At 50.7% G+C, this 26,949-nt stretch overlaps 1 protein-coding gene across 1 annotated transcript; it reads left to right on the forward strand.

The window, feature by feature from the left end:
* Positions 1-3,815: 3,815 nt before the first annotated feature.
* On the forward strand, positions 3,816-17,081 carry MS4A18 (membrane spanning 4-domains A18). The gene is made up of 6 exons (XM_069565417.1): positions 3,816-4,289; positions 7,637-7,750; positions 9,143-9,199; positions 10,899-10,991; positions 13,267-13,380; positions 16,765-17,081. Exons 1-6 carry the CDS (start codon positions 3,816-3,818, stop codon positions 16,930-16,932), a joined length of 1,020 nt encoding a protein of 339 aa, XP_069421518.1. The 3' UTR covers positions 16,933-17,081.
* Positions 17,082-26,949: the final 9,868 nt, after the last annotated feature.

Below are 26,949 nucleotides of genomic sequence, written 5' to 3' on the forward strand. Positions count from 1 at the left end.
CTGCAAATGGCACAATTTCGTTCTTTTTATGGCTGAGTAATATTCCATTGTATATATGTACCACATCTGCTTTATCCATTCAGCTGTTGATGGGCATTTAGGTTGCTTCCATATCCTGGCTACTCTAATAAGTGCTGCAATGAATATTGGGGTGTATGTACACCCCAATGTGAATGTACTTAGTGCCACTGAACTGTACAATTAAATATGCTTAAAATGGTTAAAATAGTATGTTTTATATTATATATTTTTAACCACAATTAAAAAAAACATTTTAAAAAACAGACAGCTGGTCCCCACACTTGGGGGATTCTTATTTAGTGAAAGTGAAATCGCTCAGTCGTGTCTGACTCTTTGCGAACCCATGAACTGTAGCCTACCAGGATCCTCCATCCATGGAATTTTCCAGGCAAGAGTACTGGAGTGGGTTGCCATTTCCTTCTCCAGAGGATCTTCCTGACACAGGGATCCAACCCAGGTCTCCCAAATTGCAGGCAGACGCTTTACTATCTGAGTCACCAGGGAAGCCCTTCTTATTTAGTAGGTCTAGGCAGAGGACCAGTAGTCATGTATGGATGTGAGAGTTGGACCATAAAGAAAGCTGAGTGCCGAAGAACTGATGCTTTTGAACTGTGGTGTTGAAGAAGACTTTCGAGAGTCCCTTGGACTGCAAGATCAAACCAGTCAATCCTAAAGGAAATCAGTCCTGAATATTCATTGGAAGGACTGATGCTGAAGCTGAAGCTCCAATGCTTTGGCCACCTGATGTGAGGAGCTGCCTCACTGGAAAAGACCCTGATGCTGGGAAAGATTGAAGTCAGGAGAAGAAGGGGACGACAGAGGATGAGATTGTTGGATGGCATCACCAACTCAATGGACATGAGTTTGAGCAGGCTCTGGAAGTTGGTGATGGACAGGGAAGCCTAGCATGCTGCAGTCCATGGGAGTCACAAAGAGTTGGACATGACTGAGCGACTGAACTGACTGCACTGAATGAGGCAAAGGACCAAGAATCTACATTTCTAATAAGTTCCCAAGTGAAACAGTCTCACCTGTCCAGAGACCACACTTTAGATCCATGGCTGTAGGTACTGGAAATTAGTTTGAGATCAATTAAGAAAAATGTTCAAAACAAAGGCCCTTCTCCAAGAATGGTCTCTGGTGGTGGTAGTGGTGGTTTAAATCACTAAGTCATGTCTGACTCTTACAAGCCCATGAACTCTAGCCTGTCAGGCTCCTCTGTCTATAGGATTTTCCAGAAAAGAATGGAGTGGGTTGCCGTTTCCTCCTCCAGGGGATCTTCCCAACCCAGGGATCAAATCTGAGTCTCCTGCATTGCAGGCGTATTCTTTACTGCTGAACCATCAGGGAAGACCAAGGATGGTGTCTACTCATCAACAAACAGACGTTTAAGTATGTCCTCTGTGCCAGGCTCTGTGCGGAAAAGTTTCTCACTTAATCCTGACAACACCCTCTGAGAAAGGGTTATTATAATCTATCTGGCAGAGATAAGGAAACTGAAGCCTAAAGAACTCATGCAACTTGATCAAGGTCATGTAACTAGTAAATGAAGGGACTGGGAAAAGGACCCAAGGATGTCTGAACTCTTAGCCCTGATGCTGTCTTGCCTTTGAGCTTATTTTTTAGCTTATTAATATTAAATAGTGCCAATTAACTAGCCAGCCAAACCCAGGTTGGTCATTGATAGTTCGGAGTGTTTCTCTCCCTCTGGAAGCAATTAGGATCATGGTGGGGTGGGATGTGATGGAATTCATGTTGTAAGTGCAACTTAGAGGCACTTTCTATTGGGCAGAAAACTCCATGATAGCAGACTTCTGGAATCTGTTGTTTTTGTTTAGTTGTGTGTGACTTGTTGCAGTCCTAGTACGCTAGGCTCCTCTGTCCTCCTCTGTCTCCCAGTTTGCTCAATTCATGCCCATTGAGTCGGTGATGCTAGCTGGAATCTAGTAACTGTAGGATTCAGTTTCTTGCCAGCAGGGAGTGTATCATTTAGGTGGAGAGACAAGATCAGCAGCTGCAGCAATTAACATTAACAGTTAATATCAACATTAATGACATAAGAGACCTTTTCTCTCACCTAAATGGGAAACCTTTCCACCTGTCAGTGTCTTCAGAGTCTGAAGCTACTCGTCCGCCGCCACCCATGGCGTACTTGCTCATCAGCACAGATAATGAAGAAATCCTCCAAGCCTCTCATCTCATCGGGGCCTCCCAGGTGGCGCTAGTGGTAAAGAACCTGCCTGCCAGTGCAGGAGACATAAGAGACATGGGTTTGATCCTTGGGTCAGGAAGATTCCCTTGGAGGAAAGCATGGCAACCCACTCCAGTATTCTTGCCTAGAGAATCCTATGGACAGAGGAGACTGGCAGGCTACAGTCAATAGAGTCACAAAGAGTCAGAAATGACTGAAGAGACTCAGCACGCACTCAGCTTATCAGGGGTCAAATCATGGTGAGATCCAAGTTTCACTTCAAGCCCTTCCCTTCACAACAGTCTCTAATGCTCAGGACTCGGTTGTAACTACATGTTGTTAAGGGTGTGGCCACTATCATAATACCCAGTACCTTGGCCCATAATGGTTTAAACCCAGATAAATAGAAATAAGCAAAACTCCTACATGGTCCTAACCACGACACCAACTGGGACGTGACTCATGAGATGTAAAAGATGACGTTTCCACAGGGTCCATGGTCCCTCCTGGGAAGACAGGTAGCCAGAGATAGTCTTGTTTTCCACTCCAAAACCAATTAATGTCGACAAGTGAAGCGAAAGTGTTAGTTGCTCAGTCGTGTCTGACTCTTTGCAACCCCAAGGACTATAGCCCACCAGGCTCCTCTGTCCATGGAATTCTCCAGATAAGAATACTGGAGTGGGTAAGCCATTCCCTTCCTCAGGGGATCTTTCCAACCCAGGGATTGAACCGGGTCTCCTGCATTGCAGGCAGATTCTTTATTGTCTAAGCCACTAGGGAAAAGTCATACACAAATTAGCTTCATTAGATTAAACCCATAACTAGTTATAAACTAGTTACAGATTTCAAAAGGCTGAGAGTACAGCTGGGGATAATGAGAACTTGGATAAACAGTAAAAAATCATCAGGATCCAAGGTGTTTCCTTCTCTTTGTCTCTCTATTTCTGTCCCTCTCCCACCACCTGCTTCTTCAACTATTTCTCCCCACCCCTCAGCCCTGCTATATCAGCTTCATTCTTTTTGTTCTAACTGACTTTCTCTACTACCCCTACACATGACACAATTGTGACCCTCTCCAGCTCTGCATAAACCCCTCAACCCGAAATGGTTCTTGGGTCCAATTCCACATTCCCAAGATTGGAAAGTTCTAGACCCAGTTGGGGTCCCTTGTCCACCCCTAGGCCATCAGCTGTGGCCAGGGCAGGGGAGAGGACGGAGAAGTCACAATCAATGACTCAGATATTTAAGGCAGGCAGATTGAAACACTGACCTCAGAATTCTAAACAAACCCACTGCCTCAGCTGTAAACAAGAGTCTACAGGGATAAGGGGCCCCAGGTAACCTAGTCTTGCAAATCCAAACCTCAAAGAAACCAAAAAAACAAAACCAACCAACATGTCCCGAAGAACACAGACTACAAGGAAGAGAAGGAGATCATTCTGTATAATATCATGCTAGATGATTCTGATGTTTTTATTTTTGGTGATTTTTATTTTAATGAAGATGAATCTAAAGATAAGGATGGGATCAGATGCAGCACATATTAATTTTCTCAGAGGAGGGAAAATGCACCTTCTTACCTGTTTTGCAGCACTTGAGCATCATGACGGAGCAGGGAGTTGAAGTCAACGCTGTGCCTGGTGGTATGGCACCAAGTAACGTGTACGTGATCCAGGCCAGGAATCCTGTGGCTCCTGGGAGCAAGGGGCAGCCTGTGGGAATGGCCACTTACTTAACATCCAGAGTGACCGAGAACGATGCAGGAAGAGCGAACTTACAGACGCCACGCGTAGTGATCCAGAATCCAGCGGAAGTGAACGCCACACAGGGTCTGCCCACTGTGCTTCAGCTCCAGCATCCGACAGCAGTGGCCAGTATGCAGACCCCACCTGGGGAGATCCAGTACTCACTGGGAACCACAAACCTCCAAACCCTGCCTGGAGGCCCTCAGAATCCTCCCACATGTGCCCCTGGGCCGATGTATACCCCCAACCAATTCCAATGGAACATGCCATTTGGATCATTTTTTACGTTCGATCCCAAGAAATTCATAAAGGACGAGGTCAGGACACTGGGGGTGAGTGTGGTCTCTCTCTCCAGTTTGGGTCCCTTCCTGAGCCCGGCAGTAGCGAGTGCGTTCCGATAAGGAAGGGAATAGGTTCAGAGGGCAGAGGACACAAATGTAGGTGGCAGCTTCTGGAGGTTGGGTCAGGACGACCCCACAGAGACCAGTCTCTCCCTTGTTTTTGTCCAGAAACCATCCTTGAAGACCTAGGAGGGGCTGTCGTAACTACAGTACCTTCTGGTAATTGCCACAGGACATGCATAAATTGTCCTGGCGCTTGAAGAGTACAAACTGGCCAGCTCTCCCGAGAGGACCCAACCACCTGCTGGGGGCAGGAGGATAGGACCAGCTCACACACACCCCCAGCCCACCCCTCCTTGTCGATCCTTCAGGGACAGATAAACCAGTGTACTGCACCAAGAGCAAGGTATTGTTTGCCTCCTAAACTTATCCAAATCAAATCTTGGATTAACTTCTATGAAACACTGCCAGCAAAAATAACCAATCTATAATAGGAATAGAAAAAGGTTTTATTTGAGCCAAACTGAAGTGTGTAGCACAGAAGATAGCTTCTCAGATAACTCTGAGAAACTGCTCTGGAGAAGTAGGGTGGTCAGCACAGTTTTATATCTCATTGGAGCGAGTGTACAATTGTTGAAGGTTTCAAAAAAAAAAAAACAGATCAACATGTACACAGGGAGTCAGTGTGGCCTTTGCACCTGGGAGTAAGTGTTAGCTCTCAGTCATGTCTGACTCTTTACAACCTTATGGACTGTAGCCCGCCAGGCTCCTCTGTCCGTGGAATTCTCCAGGCAAAAATACTGGCATGGGTTGCCATTCCTGTCTCTAGCAGATCTTCTGGAGCCAGGGATCTAACCCACATGTCCTGCATTGGCAGGCAGATTCTTTACCATCTGAGCCAACGCACCTGGGAAGGGAGGCTTATCATTGAAGGAGCACCAGCGTTGGCATCCCGGGAAGGGAGGCATTTCATCTCTCTTTGTCTTTTTCTGGCTGTGCCAGGTCTTAGTTGCAGCTTGTTGGATATTTTTTTCAGTTGCGGCATGTGGTATCTAGTTCCCTGACGAGGGATCAGACCCTGGGCCCATTGCATTGGGAGCACAGAGTCTTAGCCACTAGACCACCACGGAAGTCCCAAAATTTCCCAGGTGAATTTTTTTTAGAGGGGGAATCAAGGTGCATAGCTTTCAGGGTCGTAGCCCATGACCAGGGATTGAACTCACACCCTTATCAGTGAAAGCGTAGAGCCTTAACCACTGGACAAGCAGAGAATTCCTAATATTTATTTAATGTAGACATTCTTTACTTCTGGTAAATATGCCCTTTTCTTTAATAATTAAAGCAGATGTACAATGGAGGTTTGGTAAGCCACAAACAGGCTATTTTAGTCAGCATTACGTGTATAAACCAGAATGACTTCCCCAAACCTCAGTATGGGAAATTTTCTTTTATCAACAGTATCAGGAATAGAAATCCTGGTCACAGGCAGGAAATGAGATTATAAATGTGTGTGGAAAACCTTCAATAGGTGAAGATATTATACGATATTACATAGTAGTTATAATTTCATGTTATGATTACTTTCCTTATTAATTAATACTGGGCAAATGCTTGTTAACTTTGGATTCCAATTACTTTAAAGTCTTTCGAAAGAATTATTCTGAGTTAGAGCAAATGCCTGGGGAACCTGATCAAACACAGAGAAAGACCAAAAACATGGACTCCCTTTAGTGAACTACAGTTCATTTGGGAGAAGCTGTGCCTTTATCTTAAGATAAAGTGGGCACACAGACAAGATCAAGCATGTTATTTGATGAAGCAGCTGACATGAAACCCAGGTCTGTACACTAAGCTTTAGACTCATTGAGCGTGACAGCTGGCACATCTGATCAACACTGATCACTTGACCCCTGAGCAATCTGAGGCCTGAAGAAGTCAAATGTCACCCCAAGTCCTCAGGTATAGCAAGTGCTGCAGGATCCCCAAATAGGAGGTATTTTGTCCTGAATGTGGGGGTGTCTGTAAAAGGATGTATTTGGTCGTTGAAAGAAAGATGGGATTTCAGTAGGATGAGGGTGAAGCCAGTACCTTTCAGACAGAAGTGGAAGAAAAGCAGGTGGGAAGGAGGAACAGCACAGGCTTGCAGGCACTGAGGCTCCCACAGCAGGGAATACACAGGGGTGGGGCCTAGGAAAGGTGTGGGTGGAGGGCTTGCAAACATCTCCCAAGTGGCAGGACCTATCTATAAGCTTTATGGGCACTTTTCAAAAAAAAAAGAAAAAAAGAAAAAAACTTTGGCCATGCCTGTGACACATGGGATCTTAGTTCCCTAACCAAGGATTGAACCTGTGCCCCCTGCATTGAAAAGCAGAGTCTTAACCACTGTATTGCCAGGGAAGTCTCCATAGGGCCCTCTTTCTAATCTCTGCAACCGGTGGTTCCTAACCTTTTTTGGCACCAGGGACTGGTTTCCTGAAAGAGTTTTTCCACAGGTGGGGTGGGGGGAATGTAGAAAGCAATGGTACCCCATTCTAGTACTCTTGCCTGGAAAATCCCATAGACAGAGAAGCCTGGTAAGCGGCAGTCCATGGGGTTGCTAAGAGTTGGACATGACGGAGTGACTTCACTTTCATACATTGGAGAAGGAAATGGCAACCTACTCCAGTGTTCTTGCCTGGAGAATCCCAGGAACAGGGGAGCCTGGTGGGCTGCCGTCTATGGGGTCGCACAGAGTTGGACATGACTGAAGTGACTTAGCTGCAACAGCAGCAGTGTGGGGGGAATGGTTTCAGGATGAGCATTATATTTCAAGAGCATTATGTTTATTGTACTCTTGATTTCTGTTATTGTTACATCAGCTCCACCTCAGATCATTAGGCATTAGATTCTAGAGTTTGGGGGGCCCCTGTCTACAGCAACCCCGCAAGCCAGATATGGTCATCCCAGTCAGGGAGAGACACAGGGAGGGTGCTTGCCTGAGGCCACGCAGCTGGTGAGTGCCAGAGCCAAGATTTAAGCCCGTCTGGTTTGTTGCCAAAGCCCCCGCCCAGGCATCTTCTCTGCAAGCCTGAGTCCAAAGGGAAAGTCATCCTGATCTGTTCTACCCCTCACCCCTCCACCTTCTGTTTATGTCCATGGCTCTCAATTCTGAGTGTACATTGGCATCATCTGTGGAGCTTCAAAACAACACCTTGACATGGACCCCACCCCGAGAGATTTTGGCCCCAACAGCAGTCATACTCAGGGATTCTGGGGGTACAGTCTGGGCTGCTGAGGGAGCTACAATCCCATAGGCCCCCAGTTCTGCTCTTTCTCACGATGCCTTGTCCTCCCCACAGGCCATCCAGATTCTTATCGGCCTGACTCACATCTTCACTGCCATCAATCCTTCACTGTATTGGGAAGGATCTTATTCCGCGATATCAGGGTACCTGGAATGGGGAGGAGTATCCGTGAGTACAAGGCCCTGTGGCCTCCTTCTGGGTTCTGAGTTACCAGACCAGGATGGGGGAGCAAAGGAAGAAAAAGCCTGGAATGCACTCCCAATAATAGGGCCCTGGGAGCCCAGAGCCAGCCACCTAAGACTGTAGGTGCAAGACAGGGTTAAGGACCCGGCCCTGACCCCATGCCCCAGCAACGTGCCCCCTGCCTCTAAGGAACTTTCAGCTACTCACAAGCCAATCACGTGCTTTAATTATTCCACCCTCTTAGAATTTGATGTAAATGTAAATATGTAAATCATGTATAACCCCACCCTTATTCTCCCATGCCCTGTTGCTGGGAAGGATTGAAGGCAAATGGAGAAGAGGGCAGCAGAGAATGAGATGGTTAGACAGCATCATTGACTCAGTGGATATAGAACTTGAGCAAACTCCAGGAGAGAGTGAAGGACAGGGGAGCCATGTTGCAGTCCATGGGGTTGCAAAGAATCAGACACGACTTAGCAACCAAACAACAACTGCAGGATCACATGCTGCTGCTGCTGCTAAGTCGCTTCAGTCGTGTCCGAGTCTGTGCAACCCCATAGACGGCAGCCCACCAGGCTTCCCCGTCCCTGGGATTCTCCAGGCAAGAACACTGGAGTGGGTTGCCATTTCCTTCTCCACGGGGTCACATGACCCTCTTGTAGATAGAAAGAGCAGGGTCTGTTTGTTCATGTCCATGTGCCGGATGAGAAGACTGGGGCTCAGAGAGGTTAGACAAGATGACTGCAGGCTCACAGCCAGGAAGGGTTGGAAGAAAGTCCTGATGGAGCCCAGGCCCCCTCAGTTGAGGGCTCTCATAACTGGACCAAGTTCTTCCTGCCTCTGGGTTCACATATCAGTCACCAGCCTCGCAGCATCTAGGGCCAGTTAGGACCCCCAAGCTGGAGCAGTAACTTGCCTAGGGTCACAGCAAGGTGAGTTAGGAGCAAGAGTGGAGCAGAAGCCTAGGTCTCCCGTCTCCCAGCCTTAAGGCTCTGCTCACCCTGATACCCTGTCCTTGCTTTTCCAAGATCACAGTCGAGAATAGGGTGGTGGGAGGCCAGATGATCCATGAGTTTGGGCGATGCCTGTGCCCAGGGAGTGGGCCCAATGGGGACCAGACACAAAAATGAGATGTCTAGTATCCTGAAACAAAATGTAGGCTTTTAGGGGAAAAGATTTTAACCTAGACACAGAGGAGTTTAGGTATTGTGGTATCTAACCATTGGGATAGTGAAAATGTTGAGAGGAGGTAAACAGACATGCCCATCTTAAGAAACAAGGTATGTAAGCCTTGAGGACTCAGAGCTACACCTCTGAATGGACTGTGGTCTTTCCAACACACTGTACAACTGCTCCTACTCCTTTTTGTCTGTGTAGTTTATCATCTCTGGCTCGCTCTCAGTGGAGGCTGAAAAGGGACGCAGTTATTGCATGGTGAGTTGTAATTCCATCTTTCACCATCCTTCAGTGTTGGAATGTGACTCTCCAGGGGGGAGGGGCCTCCCAGGAGCCTCCCAGAGTGGCCTGGTCCTGGCCCCAGGGTTCAGCGCTCTTACATACCTTACTTCATTCAGTCCCCACAGGCCTACAAACTTCTGTGATCCTCATTCTGCAGAAGAGGAAACTGAGTCACAGAAAGGTCGGGTGACTGGACTTAAGACCGCACAGCAGGAATGTGGCCAGCCTGGGGTTTATGCCCAGAGCCCTCTGATCCCAGCACCGTGCCTTCACCTATTGTATTTAACTACTCAGACACTTGGCATTTTGGCAAGTGGCCAAGTAGTCACAGCACCATGACCTTGGGGTGTTCTGAATTAAGCAGAAAGTCAGATAGAGGCCAAGTGGAAATGTGTGTACATTTCAGCCACCTCTTTAAGGCCCTTCCTGCCCTCCCCTTTGGCTAGACCTAGAAAAATGAGGGGAGAATGTGCCTTGAACAGTTCAGAGTTCAAACCATAGGACACAGGACCCAGAATTCCCTTGCACTGTCAGAATGTCATCCTCTGTCTCGACAGCCAGAGATATACCGTGCATGTTTTTATTTTGTTGCGGCCTCTAAAAAGCTTAGGGATAAATGTAGAGCTTCTAAGGGCCCTCCTCCTTGGCTCCAAGTCCTTCCTGCCCCTCTCCATGTTCTCCAAAGGGCTTCTTGTCTCTTCTGCCTTTTCAGCAGGAAAGCCATGGGTTAGCTGGGGGCTGGCTTGTCCCACGGAGGGTTTCCAGTTACCAGTCCTTTGTCTGCAAGGCAAATGCCTGCAGCCCCTCAGTCTGCCTTATTCCATCCTCTACAACGGGATTAAGACCCCCTTCCCCAGGCCCCCCAACATCAGCTGAGCTCACAGTGCTCCTTAATCCCCTAACAAAAGTGGATCAAACTCTTGTCCCACATCTGGGAAATCCAATGACCTCTCCAAGATGCCTACCAGCTCGTGGGGGGCTCCTAGTCCCCCTGGTTCTGATGATTGACTTCCAGTTGAAGTGTCTACTTCCATCTCTACTCTGCTTGCCAGCCTTCCCAGCCTCAGCCCACAGGTGGACTCAGTCCTTCCCTCCCCATCTCCATCCCCATGAACCACCCCCCAGGGGAGGCAGTTGAGCAGGGGACATCATGAGTGACTGGAGGATTTCAGCAGCCCGACACTGGGCAGCAGATCCCTTAAAATGGAGTACTAGACTTTCTGGTTCTGAAAACCCTCCCCAGCCAATCCTGCCAGCCCAGACTCCAGCTCCCTCCAGCAGGACCAGAACTTTCCTCTCCCTTCTCTCAAGGCAATCCTCTAATCCCAGTTCATGCCCCCTGCCACCATCACCCGCATCCCTGTGCTCATTTCTTCCGCAGAGCAGCTCTGCATCCTTGCCACCTCTCCTCCCAATCTGGCCTTTGAATCTCATTTCCTGCACCGTCAGCTACTTATGGAGGTATATTCCCAAACAAATACAGCCCCTGCCCCAGGTGGACTCTGCCTATTGAATAAAGAATAATCTTCTCACCTCAGGGAGCTTAGGATAAGCTGGCTTCTCCACAACCCACCTCTTTCCCGCCCGGGCTCCCCTTTCCTCCTGCTCCCTGAGAGTCCCCACAAGCCTGGCTTCAGACTCGACTCACCGGTGCCTCTCCCCCTGCCCCTTCCAGGTGCATGGCAGCATTGGCATGAACGTGGTCAGCGCTATCGTTTCCCTGGCTGGGATCTTGCTTCTCATCTCGGATCTGTGCTTTACCCAGCCGGTGAGCATCCAGACTACCAGCACCCCAGGCTTCCGAAAGATTGGGGAGGCTTGTTTATGAGGTTGTTCCAGAGCTGGAAGGAATCACAGCCAAATCCCACCCTAGTATGACAGCCCTAGGTCCTAAAATGTGTTAGTTGTTGTTTAGTCACTCAGACATGTCCTCCTCTTTGCAACCCCATGGACTGCAGCACACCAGGCTTTCCCATCCTTCACTATCTCTTGGAGCTTGCTCAAACTCATGTCCATTTAGTTGGTGATGCCATCTAACCATCTCACCCTCTGTCGTCCCCTTTTCCTCCTGCCCTCAATCCTTCGCAGCCTCATGGTCTTTTCCAGTGAGTCAGCTCTTTGCATCAGGTGGCTAAAGTATTGGAGCTTCAGCTTCAGCATCAGTCCTTCCAATGAATATTCAGGGTTGACTTCCTTTAGGATGAACAGGTTTGATCTCCTTGCTGCCTAAAGGACTCTCAAGAGTCTTCTCCAGCATCACAGTTCAAAAGCATCCTAAAATATGTAACCCTCACCAAAACCCCTGACTTCTGAGGCAGGTGAGATAGACCCCATTTTATAGATGAGGACACTGAGATTCAGAGAGCTGGAGCCAGGTGGCCCCTCCTTGTACCTGTTCTGTTCCTGCTTGGAGGCAGCAAATGCCAGCACAAGTAGGTGGGGCAGTAGCCACACTCAGATCTTAAGGCCACCTGTCCCCAGGAAGCTGTTGAGGGAGGGACAGCTGGTGGCAAGAACAGGAGGTGCTGCCCCCAGGTTCTCCTCTTATCTGGGGCCCCCAGAAGCAGATGCTGGAACAGGGATTCAGGAGCAAGTCATTTATTTCAGAGGTTCCCCTAGCAAATACTGGTAGGGGAGACAATAAGATGAACAAGGAAAGGAAGGTACAGGTAAAGGGTGTCACCAAGCAAGTCACTGCCAGAGCTTAATCCTGCTGGGACTCTAGCAGACAGAGAGGACACTGCCTCAGAGTTACATCCTGTCCTGAGTGAGGTGCCTGGGGTACTCGCCCACCAATTCCCACCATCACTGATTGAAAACTACTCCTGGGGTCATCGAATGCCCTGGACCCCAGTCTGCCACACATGTACCAGTGTGCTTGTGAGGTGGGTCTCACTTTGGGTTCCTCCCATAGCTGACTTTTCTTTTTTTTGGCTGCACTGGGTCTCATTGCTACGTGCAGGTTTTCTCTAATTGCAGCCAGCAAGGGCTACTCTCTAGTTGCAGAGCGTGGACTTATTGCAGTGGCTTCTCTTGCTGCAGAGCACAGGTTCTAGGGCTCAAGGGCTTTGGTAGCTGTGGGACGTGGGCTCTAGAGGGCAAGCTCAGTAGTTGTGGCACATGGGCTTAGTTACCCCGAAGCATGTGGAATCTTCCCAGACCCGGGATCAAACCCATGTCCCCTGCATTGGCAGGCAGATTCTTTACCACTGGACTGCCAGGGAAGTCCCAGAACTGACTTTGAAACAAGTAGCTTATTTGGGGGAGGAAGCAAATGCCAGCAGGGTGATGAGAAATGGGGTGGGGAAGAGAAGGGACCAGTAAAGATGTCATGTAATCAATCCACTTACCCTGAGTGTTGGTTCCTAAACCAGTCCCCAGCCCTGGAGGGCAGGGGGAGACTGACCAAAGAGGCAGCCGTGCCAGACTGGCAGGTGGCAGGTCTGATAAGCCAAGGAACTGATGTATGAGGCTTGTCCTGGGCTGCTGCAACATGAGTTGACCTCTGCACTGCCCGTCAGAATCCTACAAACGTAATTGCATCCAGTCCAGATGGTCTTAACACCACCTCCTCTCAAGGCTGCATCCTCAAAAATGACTCCCACTGCAGAAGTGCATTCCAAGGACAGGGGAGGCGTGAAGACCTCCGATTGCCTGGGTCCAGCTGGCAGAGGATTTCCCCCAGGTGACCTCATCCAACACTGAGTACTCACCTGGGAAAGCAGTGCAGACACATGCTTCAGTCACTCCCTCTCAGCCCAGGGGTGAGAATCGAGGGTATTTATCCACTAGCCCCTGTCACTCATTGATAGACCAGAAACGCAGGTACCGGCAGTTGGAAGTCTGGCTGTCAGCCCTCAAAGGTACCATGGGGGCGTGTGAGAGGGGCACCCGTAGCAACTGCTCGTGGAGCACGTGCCAAAGGGTCTGGGGCTCTCCAGCTGAGGCATGTGGTGCTTGCCTAAGATGAGGCCTACAGGCGTGGATGGTCACAGGACAGTCACCTCTGTGACAAAACCCTTCCCATTCCTCTCTGCCCCTAGATTAACGTGAAGGCAATTTCTGGTGGTCTCCTCCCCTTCGCCCTGCTGGAGTTCTGCCTCACCTGTGTGGTCTCACATTTTGGGTGCCAGGCTACGTGTTGGAACCAGTTTGTGGTAAGTGTTGGGCCCTGTTCCAGGAATCAGAGAGTGTTCTAGGGGTAGCAGAGGTGACCGGACATTGGGAGAAGTGGGGCCTGAGAGGACATCTTAGTTGGTTCAGGATGTTATAACAAATATACCACAGGCTGCATGGCTTATAATTATTTCTCGCAGTCTAGGAGTCTCAGATCAGGATGCCTGGATGGTCCGGTAGTGGTGAGAACTCTCTTCCTGGCTTTCGGATGGCTGTCTTCTTGTTATAGCTTCCCTATCTTATAGAAAGATAGGGAGAGCTCTCTGGCATCTCTCTCTCTAAGGGCACTAAACCCATTCATGAGAGCTCCCCCCTCATGACCTGCGAGTGTGCTAAGTCACTTCAGTTGTGTCTGACTCTGCAACCCCATGGATAGTAGCTTGCCAAGCTCCTCTCTCCATGGGATTCTCCAGGCAAGAAAACTGGAGTGGGTTGCCATGCCCTCCTCCAGGGAATCTTCCAGACCCAGGGAATGAACCCATGTCTCCTGTCTCCTACATTGGCTGGTGGGTTCTTTACCTCCAGTGCCACCTGGGAAGCCCCCTCATGACCTAATTACCTCCCAAAGGCCCCACCTTTGGATACCATCAGATTGAGGGTTAAGATTCTAACATACAGATATTCAGTCCATCACAAGGAGGGTGTATCTGCGGAGTTTTGCTGCAAAAGAAACTGCTGGAAAACTCAGCAGCTTAAAACAGCAACCATTTCTTTAGGTCATGATTCTGAGTCTCAGTGTGACCAGTGGGTCTTCTGCTGGCCTCAGATGGACCCACTTGATACCAAAAGCTCAGCTTCTCTATACACTGGTGCTGAATTGAATCTCAGAGACAGAGTTGTTAGGCAAAGGCGGGGTGGGGGGGGGGTGGTTTGGTGATGGTCACAGTGGCCTAATGCCCTCATCAAAATTGCTGTGTCCCAACTTGGGGAAGATAGTGGGAAGTATTATCATAATTGTTCAAAGAGGATGTGATCAGCTTGTGGACGTTCTTTCGATGGGTTGGTTGGAAGGTAGGTAGAAGCCAGCATCATCAACCTTCAGGTACAACTGGTCTAGGGTCTACATACGTGTGGACAGTACATTATTGTTAATCATTAACTTCTCTCACCTGGTGGGCATTTCAGTATCTGTAAAATAGCTCAAAGATACTGTGTGTATCCACTGATAGGGAAATAGGACCCTGCCCAAGGCTGCTCTTGACTGTTTTATTTCTCCCTGGTCTTGCATCTCCTCCCGTCTCCTCCCTAATTAACAGCTGTTTGAATTTGCCCATTGGAACTCAGGAAAAGTCAGGGGACCTGAATGAAGGCTGTTTCCTATAATCAAAGAGATGAGGGCCACAGAAAGGCCTCGTGCCCAGGAGCCCCATAGAGCCCTGTATGGTATCACATTCAGACAGGTGTAGCAGCTGCCAGGTTGGCAGCAGCTGACCAACCAGAATCTTCAAGGAAAAGTCCATCTCTGCTCCAAGTGGTATCACTTCCTCTAGAAGGTTAGCCTGAGCTTCTTAGGGTAGCTGGATTCCAAGAGCAGTGAGACACAGCCAGCCCCACAGGCACAGACTTTTAGGTCCCTGCCCATGTCACATTCTTTAATGTCTCTTTGGCCAAAGTAAGTCACCTGGCCAACCTCAGATTCAAGGGGATGGAAAATGCAGTGTGCCCTCCTGTTTTATAAGAGGAAGACAGGGCAGTCAAGGCTCCATAACAATCCTGACACCCTAGGGCCAGCTGGCTATTACCCCATCCCAGGGTTGGGGAGTGTGCCTTGATGAGAGGCCAATTCTACTCCCCAGAAGAGTTTGCCCAGATCACCGTTCTCTAGCGCTTCCATCTACTCTCTCTTGACTCCATCCTCTGAACTCTTGGCTCCACGCTTGAAAACATTGTTTCTTTTCCATAAGAAGTGGCCCATTTTCCATATGAAATGGTCCACCTTTTTCATCTTGTGGAAGAAGAATAGCTCTCTCAAACTGCCTCCTGTATGAAGAAAGTAGGACCCAAAGGCCCTTTTGCAGTTTGAGCAGCTCCAAGTTAATCCAAGGCGATGGTCTGTTTGCTGACACAGTTTCCTTTAAAAGAGTGAGAATGTTTTATCAGATTATGGTTCTTACTGTTTGACAAAAATCACACCTGAGATTATGTTCCAGACAGTCCTCTCTCTTTCAGAATATCTATTTTGGGATTAAGTTTCTGTGGGACCATGCCCTTAAAATTCTTAGAAGCTTCTCTGTCTAGCTGGAAGGATCTGCTAGTCACTGCCTTAAACCTTTTATAGATCTTCACAAAGAGTTGTATAGAGACATCTTGGTTTGATCTTTGTTCTCAGGCCTACTTTTACTTCAAATGTCATTTATCTGTGAGGAACCTGGAAATAAGACAATTTTATTTTCTAATTTTTCAGGTCCCGGGCCTTCTTTTTTTCCCTCTAAATATTACTTGTGAAATGAATCATTCTTTATCTGATCTCTTGAAAACATTTTTATTATGGTACTTTACCATATGCAGCTAGGAGCAAGCAACTGACATTCCCATATAATGCCCGGTGATCTCCTTTATCAGGGCTTCCCTAGAGGCTCAGATGGTAAAGAATCTGCCTGCAATGCAGGAAACCCTGGTCTCCGTAGCAAGAGGCAAAAGTTTTTAGTTTGCATTTTCTGTCTTCCAAAATGCGACAGTCCTTCCCCGCTACATACTGTGGGTAACTATACACCTAGCCTGTTATACCAGTTTCCTGGCTACCTCTCCAGCCTCACTGGCCATCCAGTCCCAAAGCCAAGGCACATGTTAGATTTTGTTATCCTGCTTCTAGCTACCGATTTCTCTGTACATTAGCTATTGCTACATATCAAACAATCCCCAGACTTAGCCCCTTAAACATAGCTGCTTCTGTAGTTTATGATTCTCTGGGTCTGCTGGGTAGTTCTTCTGGTTTGGGCCAGCTCAGCTGACCTCTGCTGGACTCGCCATGAGTCTACAGTCGGTTGGTGAGTTTCCTGCCAACTGGATTGTCTAGAATGCTCTCAATTGTATGTCTGGCAGTTGGCACGCCACCTACCAATAGGGCCAACTGGCCTACTTTTCTCTCATCACCCAGTGAGCCAGTCCAGTCTTCTTTACATGGCAGCCTCAGCGTTCAGAAGAGCAGCGAGAGAGCAAGCCTGGATTTGCAAACATTTCTCAGATCTCTGATGCTTCACATTTTCACTGTTGGTCCACTAACCCAGGGAAGTTCCATGACTAAGACCAGCATCAGCGAGGGAGGGTCTACCCAAGGGCATGGCAACAGGAAGGGGAAGAATTTGTGGCCATTTTTGCAATTGACCACAGGGGAAGTTGATGGCCTCATATCCTTTGTCTTTCAGAACAGGACAGAGGTTCCGACCGTAGTCATTGCCAACCCAGCCAACACTCCCACCGGCCCCTTCAACGTGACTGACAATACCACTGGCCAGGCCAACGTCATCACCAGCCCTGCCAACCCCACCTCCCCCACCAACGCTGCAGTGATGGTGCCCCCTGTACCCTCCTAGGAAGGTGTAGCTGATTTTGCCCAGAAACAGACAGTCTGTTTCAGTGACGAGGAGCCATTTCAGTTGACTCTTTCCTTCTCCCAGAAACTTACGGAAGCCCATGCCCAGCACTGTTGCTGGTCCAGAATGAACGATCCCCTTCTCCCTTCTTTACTCCTCACTTTCATTTATTGCTGTCTCTTTTTTAAAATTCATAAATCATTTCCTGGGACACGGCACCCTTTAACCTTGGTGAAGAGCAGGGTGCACTTTTACTCACTCCTGGCGGAGGCGCACTGTTCAGTGTTAGCCACTCAGTCGTGTCTGACTCTGACGCCATGGACTGTGGCCCACCAGGCTCCTCTGTCCATGGGATTCTCCAGGCAGGAATATGGCAGTGGGTTGCTATTTCTTTTCCAGGGGATCCTCCCGACCCAGGGATTGATCCCGGGTCTGCTGTTCTAGATTGGTGCCTCAGTCATGGAACTCTTGGAGGTCCAACTCTGGCCCCTTCCCCAAAGCTCTGACTCTGACACAGTTGCCCCAAGGAGCAAGGGGAGCAGTGGAGAGTGTGGACGCTGCAGCTGCAGTGTAGACGCCTCAGCACTCACGGGTGAATGAGTAAAAGAGTGTATGGACCCACGTGCTGCTGTGTGGGGCTCTGGAAACATGCCACACCCCCACCCAAGAGAGAGAGCTAGTCAGGTGGCTCAGTGGTATATACACACTAACTTAAAACACCTTATCTTGATGAAAAGGCACCTTCCCCATTTGCACAAAATGCCCTGTGGACTAGTAGTGTCCTGGCACGTGCTTTTGGCCCATGGAGAGTCAGCTGCTGGGGAGTCCCCTCATCTCGCTTCCCCCTCCAGAGTCCTGACTCCAGCATGACAGCAGACCCCAAAGTGGGACTTCCCTGAGGGTCCAATGGCTAAGACTCTGAGCTCCTGATGCACGGGGCCCAGCTTCAACCCTTAGTCAGGATCCCATATGCTGCAGCTACAAGACCCAGAATGCTGCAATGAAAAGATCCTGCATGCTGTGACAAAGACCCAGCACAGCCAAATCGATACATAAAACATTTAATTAATTAAGTTTTTTTAAATGATGGAAACCACATTCCTGGTGCCATGCAAGAAGGTGGCAGTGGCTCCTGACAGACCTCCAGAGTTACTTCCAATTGGTGTGTCAACAAGGGACCAACCAACCTCTTTCTTGCTAATGTGACAACTGCTCCTAGCATAACTGCAATCAGTGATTCTGCTCAAGCATCTCTTTTTCTACTAGGAGTAAGGAAGAGGGAGAAAAAAAAAAAAAAGAGTGAAGAATGGGAAACTCCCATCCCATCATACCTGATGCCCTGATGTGTCCCAGTCACAAGCCCTGGATGACACATTTGTGTCACTGATCATCAGAAGGGCCCTGTGACCACTGTGTAGCCCTTAAGGTGTGGTTCCAGAGGTCATTCTAATATAAAAAGTCAGAGGGTGGGGGGGGGAGCTGGGAGGGTAAGGGGCAGGACCATCAGTAACATGTATACAGCAGCTGTATTTCAGGAAACACAAATATTTCATCTCCCAACAATAATACAGGTAGATATTTAAAGCCTGTTTTACAGATGAGGAAATTGAGACGCAGAAACTGTCCCACGAGGGGCATCTCAGAAGGACACAAAGCCAGCGTGAAGGAGATCCCACTGGCTTAAAAAGGAACAATTTGAACTTCAAGAATAATAACAATAGCAAAATAGTAACAACAACAATACCTGTGATGGGTTGGAACATGAGACTTCATAGGGATACTAAAAAAATATCTTTTATCACCTGTGGAGGTAGTTAGGGCACTCCCATTATTCTGAAAATGGTAAATGACAGGAAAGAATCAAGCATTCCCAGAAAGAAAAAGAGTCACTCAGCTAGAGACGGTGGCTGCCCACAGTGCCCAAATCATGAAGGAAAACGGGTCACCAGCTGTGGGAAAGGACTGGGCGGGGCTTAGTGCTGGGCTTAGAGTCTGGACGCTTCCATTTTTCTGGCTGCTCCCGGTCCTTAAAGGGTCAGCACAGCTTCTTTGGTCCCTGGCTTACGGAGTTGCTGATGTGAGAGACGAGGAGGCAGCCACAGGAGAACAGACATCTTCATTCGCCTATCGCCAGAGAAGGACCACAAGACAGTCAGCCATGGGACCTCCGTGGCATTCCTCCATAAGCGTTTACTTTTGCTCACCAGTCACTGGGTTGTCTGGGCAGGCCTCCTGCTCTGATCTAGGCTCAGCCATGTGTTTGTGTTCAGCTCAGGGTCAGCCAGATGGCCCTGCTGACCTTGGCCGTGCTCTCTCACACTCTGGGGCCTCTGTGGGCACTGCTGGGTTGGCTTGGCTCTGCTCCTGGGCTGGCTTGGCTCTCGTCCTCCAGCAGGCTGGCCAGGACATGCTGCGGGGCAGGTGTTGGTTTCCTGAAGACAATAGAAGCAGGTGGCACCTCCTGAGGCCTCAGGTCAGAGCTGGCACCGGCCACTTCTGCTGCACCCAAGGCAGCCTGGATCCAGGGGTTTGGGGAGCTAGACTCCTGTTGTAGCTGCAGGAGGTGTGGATTCACAGACGGAAAAAGAACCAGGCCCATTTCTTCAATCAGACTGTCCTATCCCTGGTTGAGCTGAGAGCCGGCCAGGGCCATGCCCTTCCAGTCCACCCCAACACCATCTCCCTGACTGTGCCCAGAGGTCACAGGGGCTATTTTGATGAGAACTTGAATCTAGAAACTGGTGCACAAATTCTCTGCACCCACACCACTCGAATACCACTCTGTGGACATGCACATTCATGGCCACACATGCTAACACATTCAAGTACCCTCACACAAGTTCACACCCCCACATACACACCACAGTCACACCTGCACACGTGGTCACATGCTCACAGATGTTCACATATACCCACACTCACACACCGGCACTTATGCATGCCTACATGTTCACATGCATGCACTCACACACACACACACACGCTTTCACAAGCTCAGGTACACTGACACAAATTCTCTGTGCCCATGCCGTCACACACATGTACTCATACCTGCTCACACTCACTCCTACAATCACACACTCTGCGCTCTGCCACGGGAAAGCGGGGGACTGACTGCCCTCTCCGCTGACATCAGACAAGTTCAGCTGGAAGAAGTCAGGCCGCCTCCTCCGGGTAACTCTCAGTCTTCCCCCATCCTGAGCAGCAAGAGGGTGGAGGCTGATGGGGACCCCTGTGGACCAGGTCCTGGCTCTGACACTCACAGTGGGATCCCAGCAGGCCACTGGCCTCTCCGGGCCTAGTCTCCCCTCTGAACATTGAGGGAAGGAGTTGATGCCCGCAGGGGCCCTGCTCCTGGGAGCCCATGCTCCCAGCAGCAGCTTCCTGGGCCCCTGGGTGGGTCAGGCCAGACGGGTGAGGCTGTAGAGCCGGGAGGGACTTGAGAACTTCCCAGAGGTGGCAGCTCACAGCAGAGGATTTCCAAGCCCCACAGGAATAGCAAGGCTTTCACACGAGCATGTGTGAACTCAGGAGGGGCAGCCGGAGAGCAGAGGCAGCGGGGAGCAGGCAGCAGCGGGCAAGGCGGCGGCGACAGCAGGGTGAGTACACCTGCCCTTCCAGGAGCGAGGCCCAGGCCAGTCCCTGGGCGAGGCAGGGGACCTGGGCGAGGCAGGGGACCTGGGGCAAGTCAGGGGACCTGGGGCGAGGCAGGGGACCTGGGGCAAGACAGGGGACCTGGGGCGAGGCAGGGGACCTGGGGCGAGGCAGGGGACCTGGGGCGAGGCAGGGGATCTGGGGCGAGGCAGGGACCTGGGGCGAGGCAGGGGACCTGGGGCGAGGCAGGGGACCTGGGCGAGGCAGGGACCTGGGGCGAGGCAGGGGACCTGGGGCGAGGCAGGGGACCTGGGGCGAGGCGGGGACCTGGGGCGAGGCAGGGGACCTGGGGCGAGGCGGGGACCTGGGGCGAGGCAGGGGACCTGGGGCGAGACAGGGGACCTGGGGCGAGTCAGGGGACCTGGGGCGAGACAGGGGACCTGGGGCGAGTCAGGGGACCTGGGGCGAGACAGGGACCTGGGGTGAGACAGGGGACATGGGGTGAGACAGGGGACATGGGGCGAGACAGGGACCTGGGGCGAGACAGGGGACCTGGGGTGTGACAGGGACCTGGGGTGAGACAGGGACCTGGGGTGAGACAGGGGACCTGGGGTGAGACAGGGGACATGGGGCGAGACAGGGGACATGGGGTGAGACAGGGACCTGGGCTGAGATGGGACCTGGGATGAGATGGGGATCTGGGAAGAGACAGAGGACCTAGGGTGAGACAGGGGACGTGGGGCGAGACAGGGGACATGGGGCGAGACAGGGGAGGTGGGGCGAGACAGGGGACCTGGGGCGAGACAGGGACCTGGGGTGAGACGGGGGAGGTGGGACAGGGGACCTGGGGCGAGACAGGGGACGTGGGACGAGATGGGGGACCTGGGGGAGACAGGAGACATGAGGGGTGACAGGGGAACCAGGGCAAGGCACGTCAGATGCCAGGCAAGTAGAGAGGAGGAGACCACTGGGCGGAGACGGCGGTGACCCTGGTCCTTCCCCAGCCGGCACTAAGTGGGCAGGACAGCTCCCACGCCTCTGAATTCCTGGCCTCCCTCTGATGGGGACCCTCAGCTCGGGACCACGGCCAGGTGTTGGGCTAAAGAAAGGGCGTGGTTCTTCTCTCCTCAAAGCCAGTCACTGAGAAGACTCAGGTATCCCCTGAGACCCTTGGCCTCCAACCATCCTCTCAGGGAACCGGAATCCTCCTCAGCTTTTCCCACCTTCCTCCACCCTCCCTCTCCTTACCCAACCGCCCCCCTCCCTTGAGGAAGGCTGAAAGGTGATTCCAACCCTGTCCCTCCCTTCTCCAAGGAAAGAGAAGGACCTGACAGATTCTGAGCTGGCAAGGGGCTTAGGGGCAAATATTATCTCGCCTCTCTTTTATAGATGAGGAAACAGAGGCCCAGCAAAGGGAAGGGGCTGTCCCCCAGGCCCTCGATGCAGAGCGCGCAGCAGAGCATAGTGGAAACTTTCAGAGGGGCCAGGCAGTAGGGGTGGGGAGAGGCCTACCCTCCTCCAACAGGTGTGTGCATCTGGCACCATCATCTCTGGGACAGCAGAGCAGGTCTGACCCATCCTGAATGGGCTGGGATTGGAGAAGCCCAGTAGCTTCCTGCCAGCCTGACACCACAGGCTCAGACTTAGAGAGAAGGGACCAGTTTCTACTCGTCGACACAGAGGTGGGGCCAGGAGGCGGGTGGGGGGTGGGAATAGATGGAGCATCCTTGGAAGACTCAAGCACCTCCCACCAACATCACAGTCACCCAATTGACAGATGGGGAAACTGAGACCCAAAGAGGTTAGGCAACTTGCCCCAGGGCCTGCAGCTGATAGAGCCAGCAGAGGGGTAGGCTGGATTCTTCCCCCTGGGGCCTGAGATCTCAGCCACTCGGCAAAGCTGCCCCCTCCCAGATGTGCAGCGCCCCCCGTTCCAGATGTGCTCTTTGCCTTTCATCAAGAGCCTCTCTCCTCCAGCTGGCAACACCTCCCCTTCCCAACTGCTGTCACTGTGAATGAGCAAAACTGCTTCTGGCGCCTCGTGAGTAAAGTCGATGCTCAGAGACGCTCACAAGACAAGTCCAGGCAGCTGAGAGGTGGAGTTGGCCCAGCCCGAGGCGGTGGGCCCGTGAATCAGTGTAGGACCCCAGGGCACCTTGGCTCCAGGGAGGGAAGCCAGTGGTATCAGTGTCCTGGGCCTCTCTGTGCAGCTGTGTCTCGACAGTGTGGCCCCCACATCGGAGGGGCCTCAGGGAACTGGGAAAGAGCAGGCGGTGGAGTGAGAAGACCTAGGTTTGTATCCCAGCTCCATCCCTTACCCTGACCATGTGACCCTGGGCAGGTCACCTTGCTTACGTTCAAAACAACAGGTAATAAGCCCTCTTTCCTGAGCCGTCCATGTCTTTGCCTGCCTGCAAGGTCTTGGAGAGAAGCCCCCAGGGAGAGGACAGTTTACCTCACCCCAGTTTCCATAGGAGTAGGGCTTGAGCACCAAAAAGGATTTTCAGGGACCCATTTTACAGATGGAGAAACTGAGGCTCACAAAGAATAATTCACTGGACAGCGATTATACACATCACTTAATGTCTCTGAGCTCAATTTCTTCATCGGCAAAATGGTAATAGCACCTGCTTCATAAGGATGTTACTAGCAACAGAGACTAGAAGCACTGGTTGCCCCCTACACGCCAGGCACTGTGCTGGGCACGAGGCAGGCACTGCTTCTTTTAAAACTCACAGCAACTATGTGAGACTGAAACTGGGGTGGCGACTATGCTCTTCTGGTTACTCACACGTGAGGCAGGCAGCCCCGATACGGTCACTGGAGGGTCCAATCTCCCGTTAGGTCACAGGAGGTTTAGCGCGCCAGGATTCTCAGCCCAGCACACGGCAGGTGAGAAGAGGACCTGGAGGACCCTCCTCGCTTTCCCACCAGCTTCCCCTTCCCCCAGCTGGTTGAGAGCAGTTTCTCCAGGGCCGGATGACAGAGGGAGGAGATGAAGGGACAGGGGAACTAGCTGCTGCTCTTGCAAGCACCCAACGCCCTCCTTTGAGGCTAGCAGTGTTTGAGCTGGTTTCTCTGCAGAGGTGTTTTACCAGGTCTCTGGATGTGCCCCCTCATCGCTGGGGGGGGGGCGTGGTTCTCTCTCCTGTGTACCTCCCCACAAAACCCCTCCCTCAACTCAGAATCACCGGACGCCCAAAATGCAGGAGTGAGTATCGATTTCTCCAAGTGTCCATAAAGCCAGCCCCTCCCTTTTGTCTCAAGGTGAACAGGAAAACTTCCCTTCCCCTGTGTTTAGACTCAGATCACTCTAATCTCTCCAAAATCCACTCTTAGTCTCCATTCCCAGCCATATAGGCAAAGGTGGCAAAGTCACCCAGGAGGTTCACGACCACCTGCTTTTGGGCAAGTTCTACCAGGTCATCTGTGGCACAGCTCACTCCAGTATCTGAACTCAGCTGGAACTTTTGTTTTAACATCTCTGACAGTTATATCCAATTTCGAAGCCCATGGCCTGGGGCACTAGACTGCACAATTTCTGACCCTCAGTTTGGTGATGGCTTAGTCACTAAGTTGTGTCTGACTCTTGCGACACCATGGACTGTAGCTCGCCAGGCTCCTCTGTCCATGGGATTCTCCAGGCAAGAATACTAAGTGGGTTGCCATGCCCTCCTCCAGGGGATCTTCTGGACAAAGGGATTGAACCCGGGTCTCCTGCATTGCAGGTGGATTCTTTACTGACTGAGCCACCAGGGAAGCCCTGGCCCTCAGTTTACTGGTCTGCAAAGTGGGCTGATTAATACCTACCTTAGGGGCTGTTATAAGGGTCCTTGTTTCCCATACACATGAGGACTCCACAAGCTGCAGAAGGCCTTGCAGCTGCTCATATCACGCCTTGTTGATGTCTGGGCATTTCCTGTGTCCCAGGCAGCCATTCCCCTGGTGGGTATCTGGTAAGCTCCTGGATACAGGGGATCATGTCTTTGCCTCTTTTCCACCTGCCTGTCCCTGATACACATGCATCAGGGTTTACGGCAAGGTGACTGATTCATTCATATTCATTCACAAGGAAAATAGAGTCTCTTTTTGGGTGGCACATAGCTAGGGGCGTGGGCCGGGTGGCTTCTGGAACCCAACAGAACGGTGGTCCCTGGCCTGATGGTGCGGCTGTTCTGATGGCAGCTTCAGAGAGGTGAGTAGAGAGAGATTTCAAGTCTCAGGAGCTCTGTGACACTTTCATTGCCTCTTAACCCGTGACATCAGCTGAGAGCCTATTTTTGTAGGTGTTTTCTTTGCATCTAAGGGGGAGTGAGGTCTCAGTTTAAGCAACTTTCTCACCACCCACCTTAGGAGAGATGCTGTTAATTACACTTGTGCTCCCTTCTGAGGCCGCTCTGGGCCCCCTTGGAGAGCCCAGGAAGGGTGTAGGTCATGCTGCTGCTTCTTGGGACCCCAGAGAGTGTTCAGATACACTCCAAATTGCCATGGGTCCCAAGCAGGGTTTTCACCTATGCTGAAAGAGTTAGTCACTCAGTTGTGTCCGACTCTTTGTGACCCCAAGGACTATAGCCCACCAGGCTCCTCTGTCCGTGGAATTCTCCAGTGAAAAATACTGGAGTGGGTTGCCATTCCCTTCTCCAGGGGATCTTGCCAAGTCAGGGGTCAAACCCAGGTCTCCCGTGTTGCAGGAGGGTTCTTTACCATCTGAACCACCAGTGAGCCTTGTCCCTGATGAAATGACGACTCTACAGGCAAAGCAGCACCGAGTTAAATGTGTTTCACCTAAAGGTTTTGTCCTTTTATTCTAAAATCATGCCCTTCTTCCCTCTCTGGTGCCGAATATCCTTTCCAAGTGATGGTGAGAACGTGGGTGATTTCTTTAAATGAACTTGCATGAGGAAGTAGAAAGTTGGCAAACTCAGGCCCCATTGGTTGGTCATTTGCTTCTCTGTGGACTCCAAGTATTTTATTTATTTTTATTAATTTATATTGGAGTATAGTCGTATATTTTAAATTAACTTTTATTCCAAGCATTTTAGAACTAGTATTCCAAAGAGTGGAGTACAGGACTGATCCCCTCACTCTGACAAAGGCAGGACTTGAACCTAGGAGTGAATGCCTCCCATCAATACGACAGTCCTTCTACCAGGAGACCAGAGTCCAGACCCACCCCACTTCTTCGATACTGAGGTGCTGTGTGACCGCGGGAGACACAGTCACCCTCTCTGAACCTCTAGTACCTCATCTCTGTGCTGTGCTTCGTCACTCAGTCGTGTCCAACTCTTCGAGACTCATTGGACTGTAACCCACCAGGATCCCCTGGCCATGGGGTTTTTCAGGCAAGAATACTGGAGGAGTTGCTATTTCCTTCTCCAGGGGATCTTCCCCACACAGGATTGAGCCCGTGTCCCCTGTGTCTCCTGTACTGCAGGCAGATTCTTTATCTGCTGAACCATCAGGGAAACATCTTTAAGCAGAGCTAACCATCCATGCCTTCTCTCCCTTAGAATGAGATGAGGACTTAAATGTTCATTACTCACACCCAAGAAGCAAAGACTCCTGGGGCAGGAGGGGTTCTCCTCAGCCCAGACCCTCTGTCTCCCAGCATCTCACTCGGGTCCCATGTGCTTGGACTGCCGCGGACTCTTCCACAACATCCTCAGCAGTTGCCTTGTCTTCTCGAATACGTCTGGTGAAGAGGGAAAAGGCCACTAGGCGGGGAAAGAAAAAGATGGAAGACGAGAGAAACAGAAAAGGGAAGGAATGCGGCGGGGGGAGGTGAGAGCAGAATAGCCGCCTCCAAGGACCCGAGGTTCAGGTCTGTGTCCTCCCTGAAGACACGAATGAGCTCACAACCAGTGAGGGGGAATCAGTTCCCACCTCCACCAGCACCTTGTCCTAGCAGAGCCCTGCTCTACGTTGCCAGGACAAGACGTTCTTTTTTCTTTTTTTAACTTTTTATTCTGTATTGGGGTATAGCTGATTAATTAGCAATATTATGATAGTTTCAGGTGCTCAGCAAAGGGACTCAGCCATACATATACAAGTATCCATCCTCCCCCAAACTCTCCTCCCATCTGGGTTGCCACACAATGCTGAGCAGAGTTCTCTGTGCTATATAGTAGGTCCTTGTTGGTTACCCCCTTTAAATATAGCAGTGTGCACCTGTCCATCCCAAGGGACATGCCTTGTTAATTCTTCTTCCTACTCCCAGCCCTGAGCTTGGTGCTCAGTCAATGCTGTTATCATCTGTTGGGCTGAACTACAAGCTTCTCTTGCTCTTTCCACCAGACACAATGCTCCTGAAGGGCATAGATTCTGTACCTGACTCCTAGCAATGGTTAGACTTTGAAGGATGGCTTTTCTCAAGGTTGTGTGTTATTTTAGTTCACACCAAACCCTATGAGGTTATCTCTCAGT

Source organism: Ovis canadensis, chromosome 21 (assembly GCF_042477335.2).
Source record: "Ovis canadensis isolate MfBH-ARS-UI-01 breed Bighorn chromosome 21, ARS-UI_OviCan_v2, whole genome shotgun sequence".
NCBI lineage: Eukaryota > Metazoa > Chordata > Mammalia > Artiodactyla > Bovidae > Ovis > Ovis canadensis.

Bases quoted from the DNA above. Each gene is read 5' to 3' on its own strand.
- MS4A18 (XM_069565417.1), top strand. From the start codon at position 3,816: ATGACGGAGCAGGGAGTTGAAGTCAACGCTGTGCCTGGTGGTATGGCA. The intron at 7,751-9,142 runs GTGAGTACAAGG...TTGTCTGTGTAG, and splicing joins TGGAATGGGGAGGAGTATCC to TTTATCATCTCTGGCTCGCT. The intron at 10,992-13,266 runs GTGAGCATCCAG...CTCTGCCCCTAG, and splicing joins ATCTGTGCTTTACCCAGCCG to ATTAACGTGAAGGCAATTTC.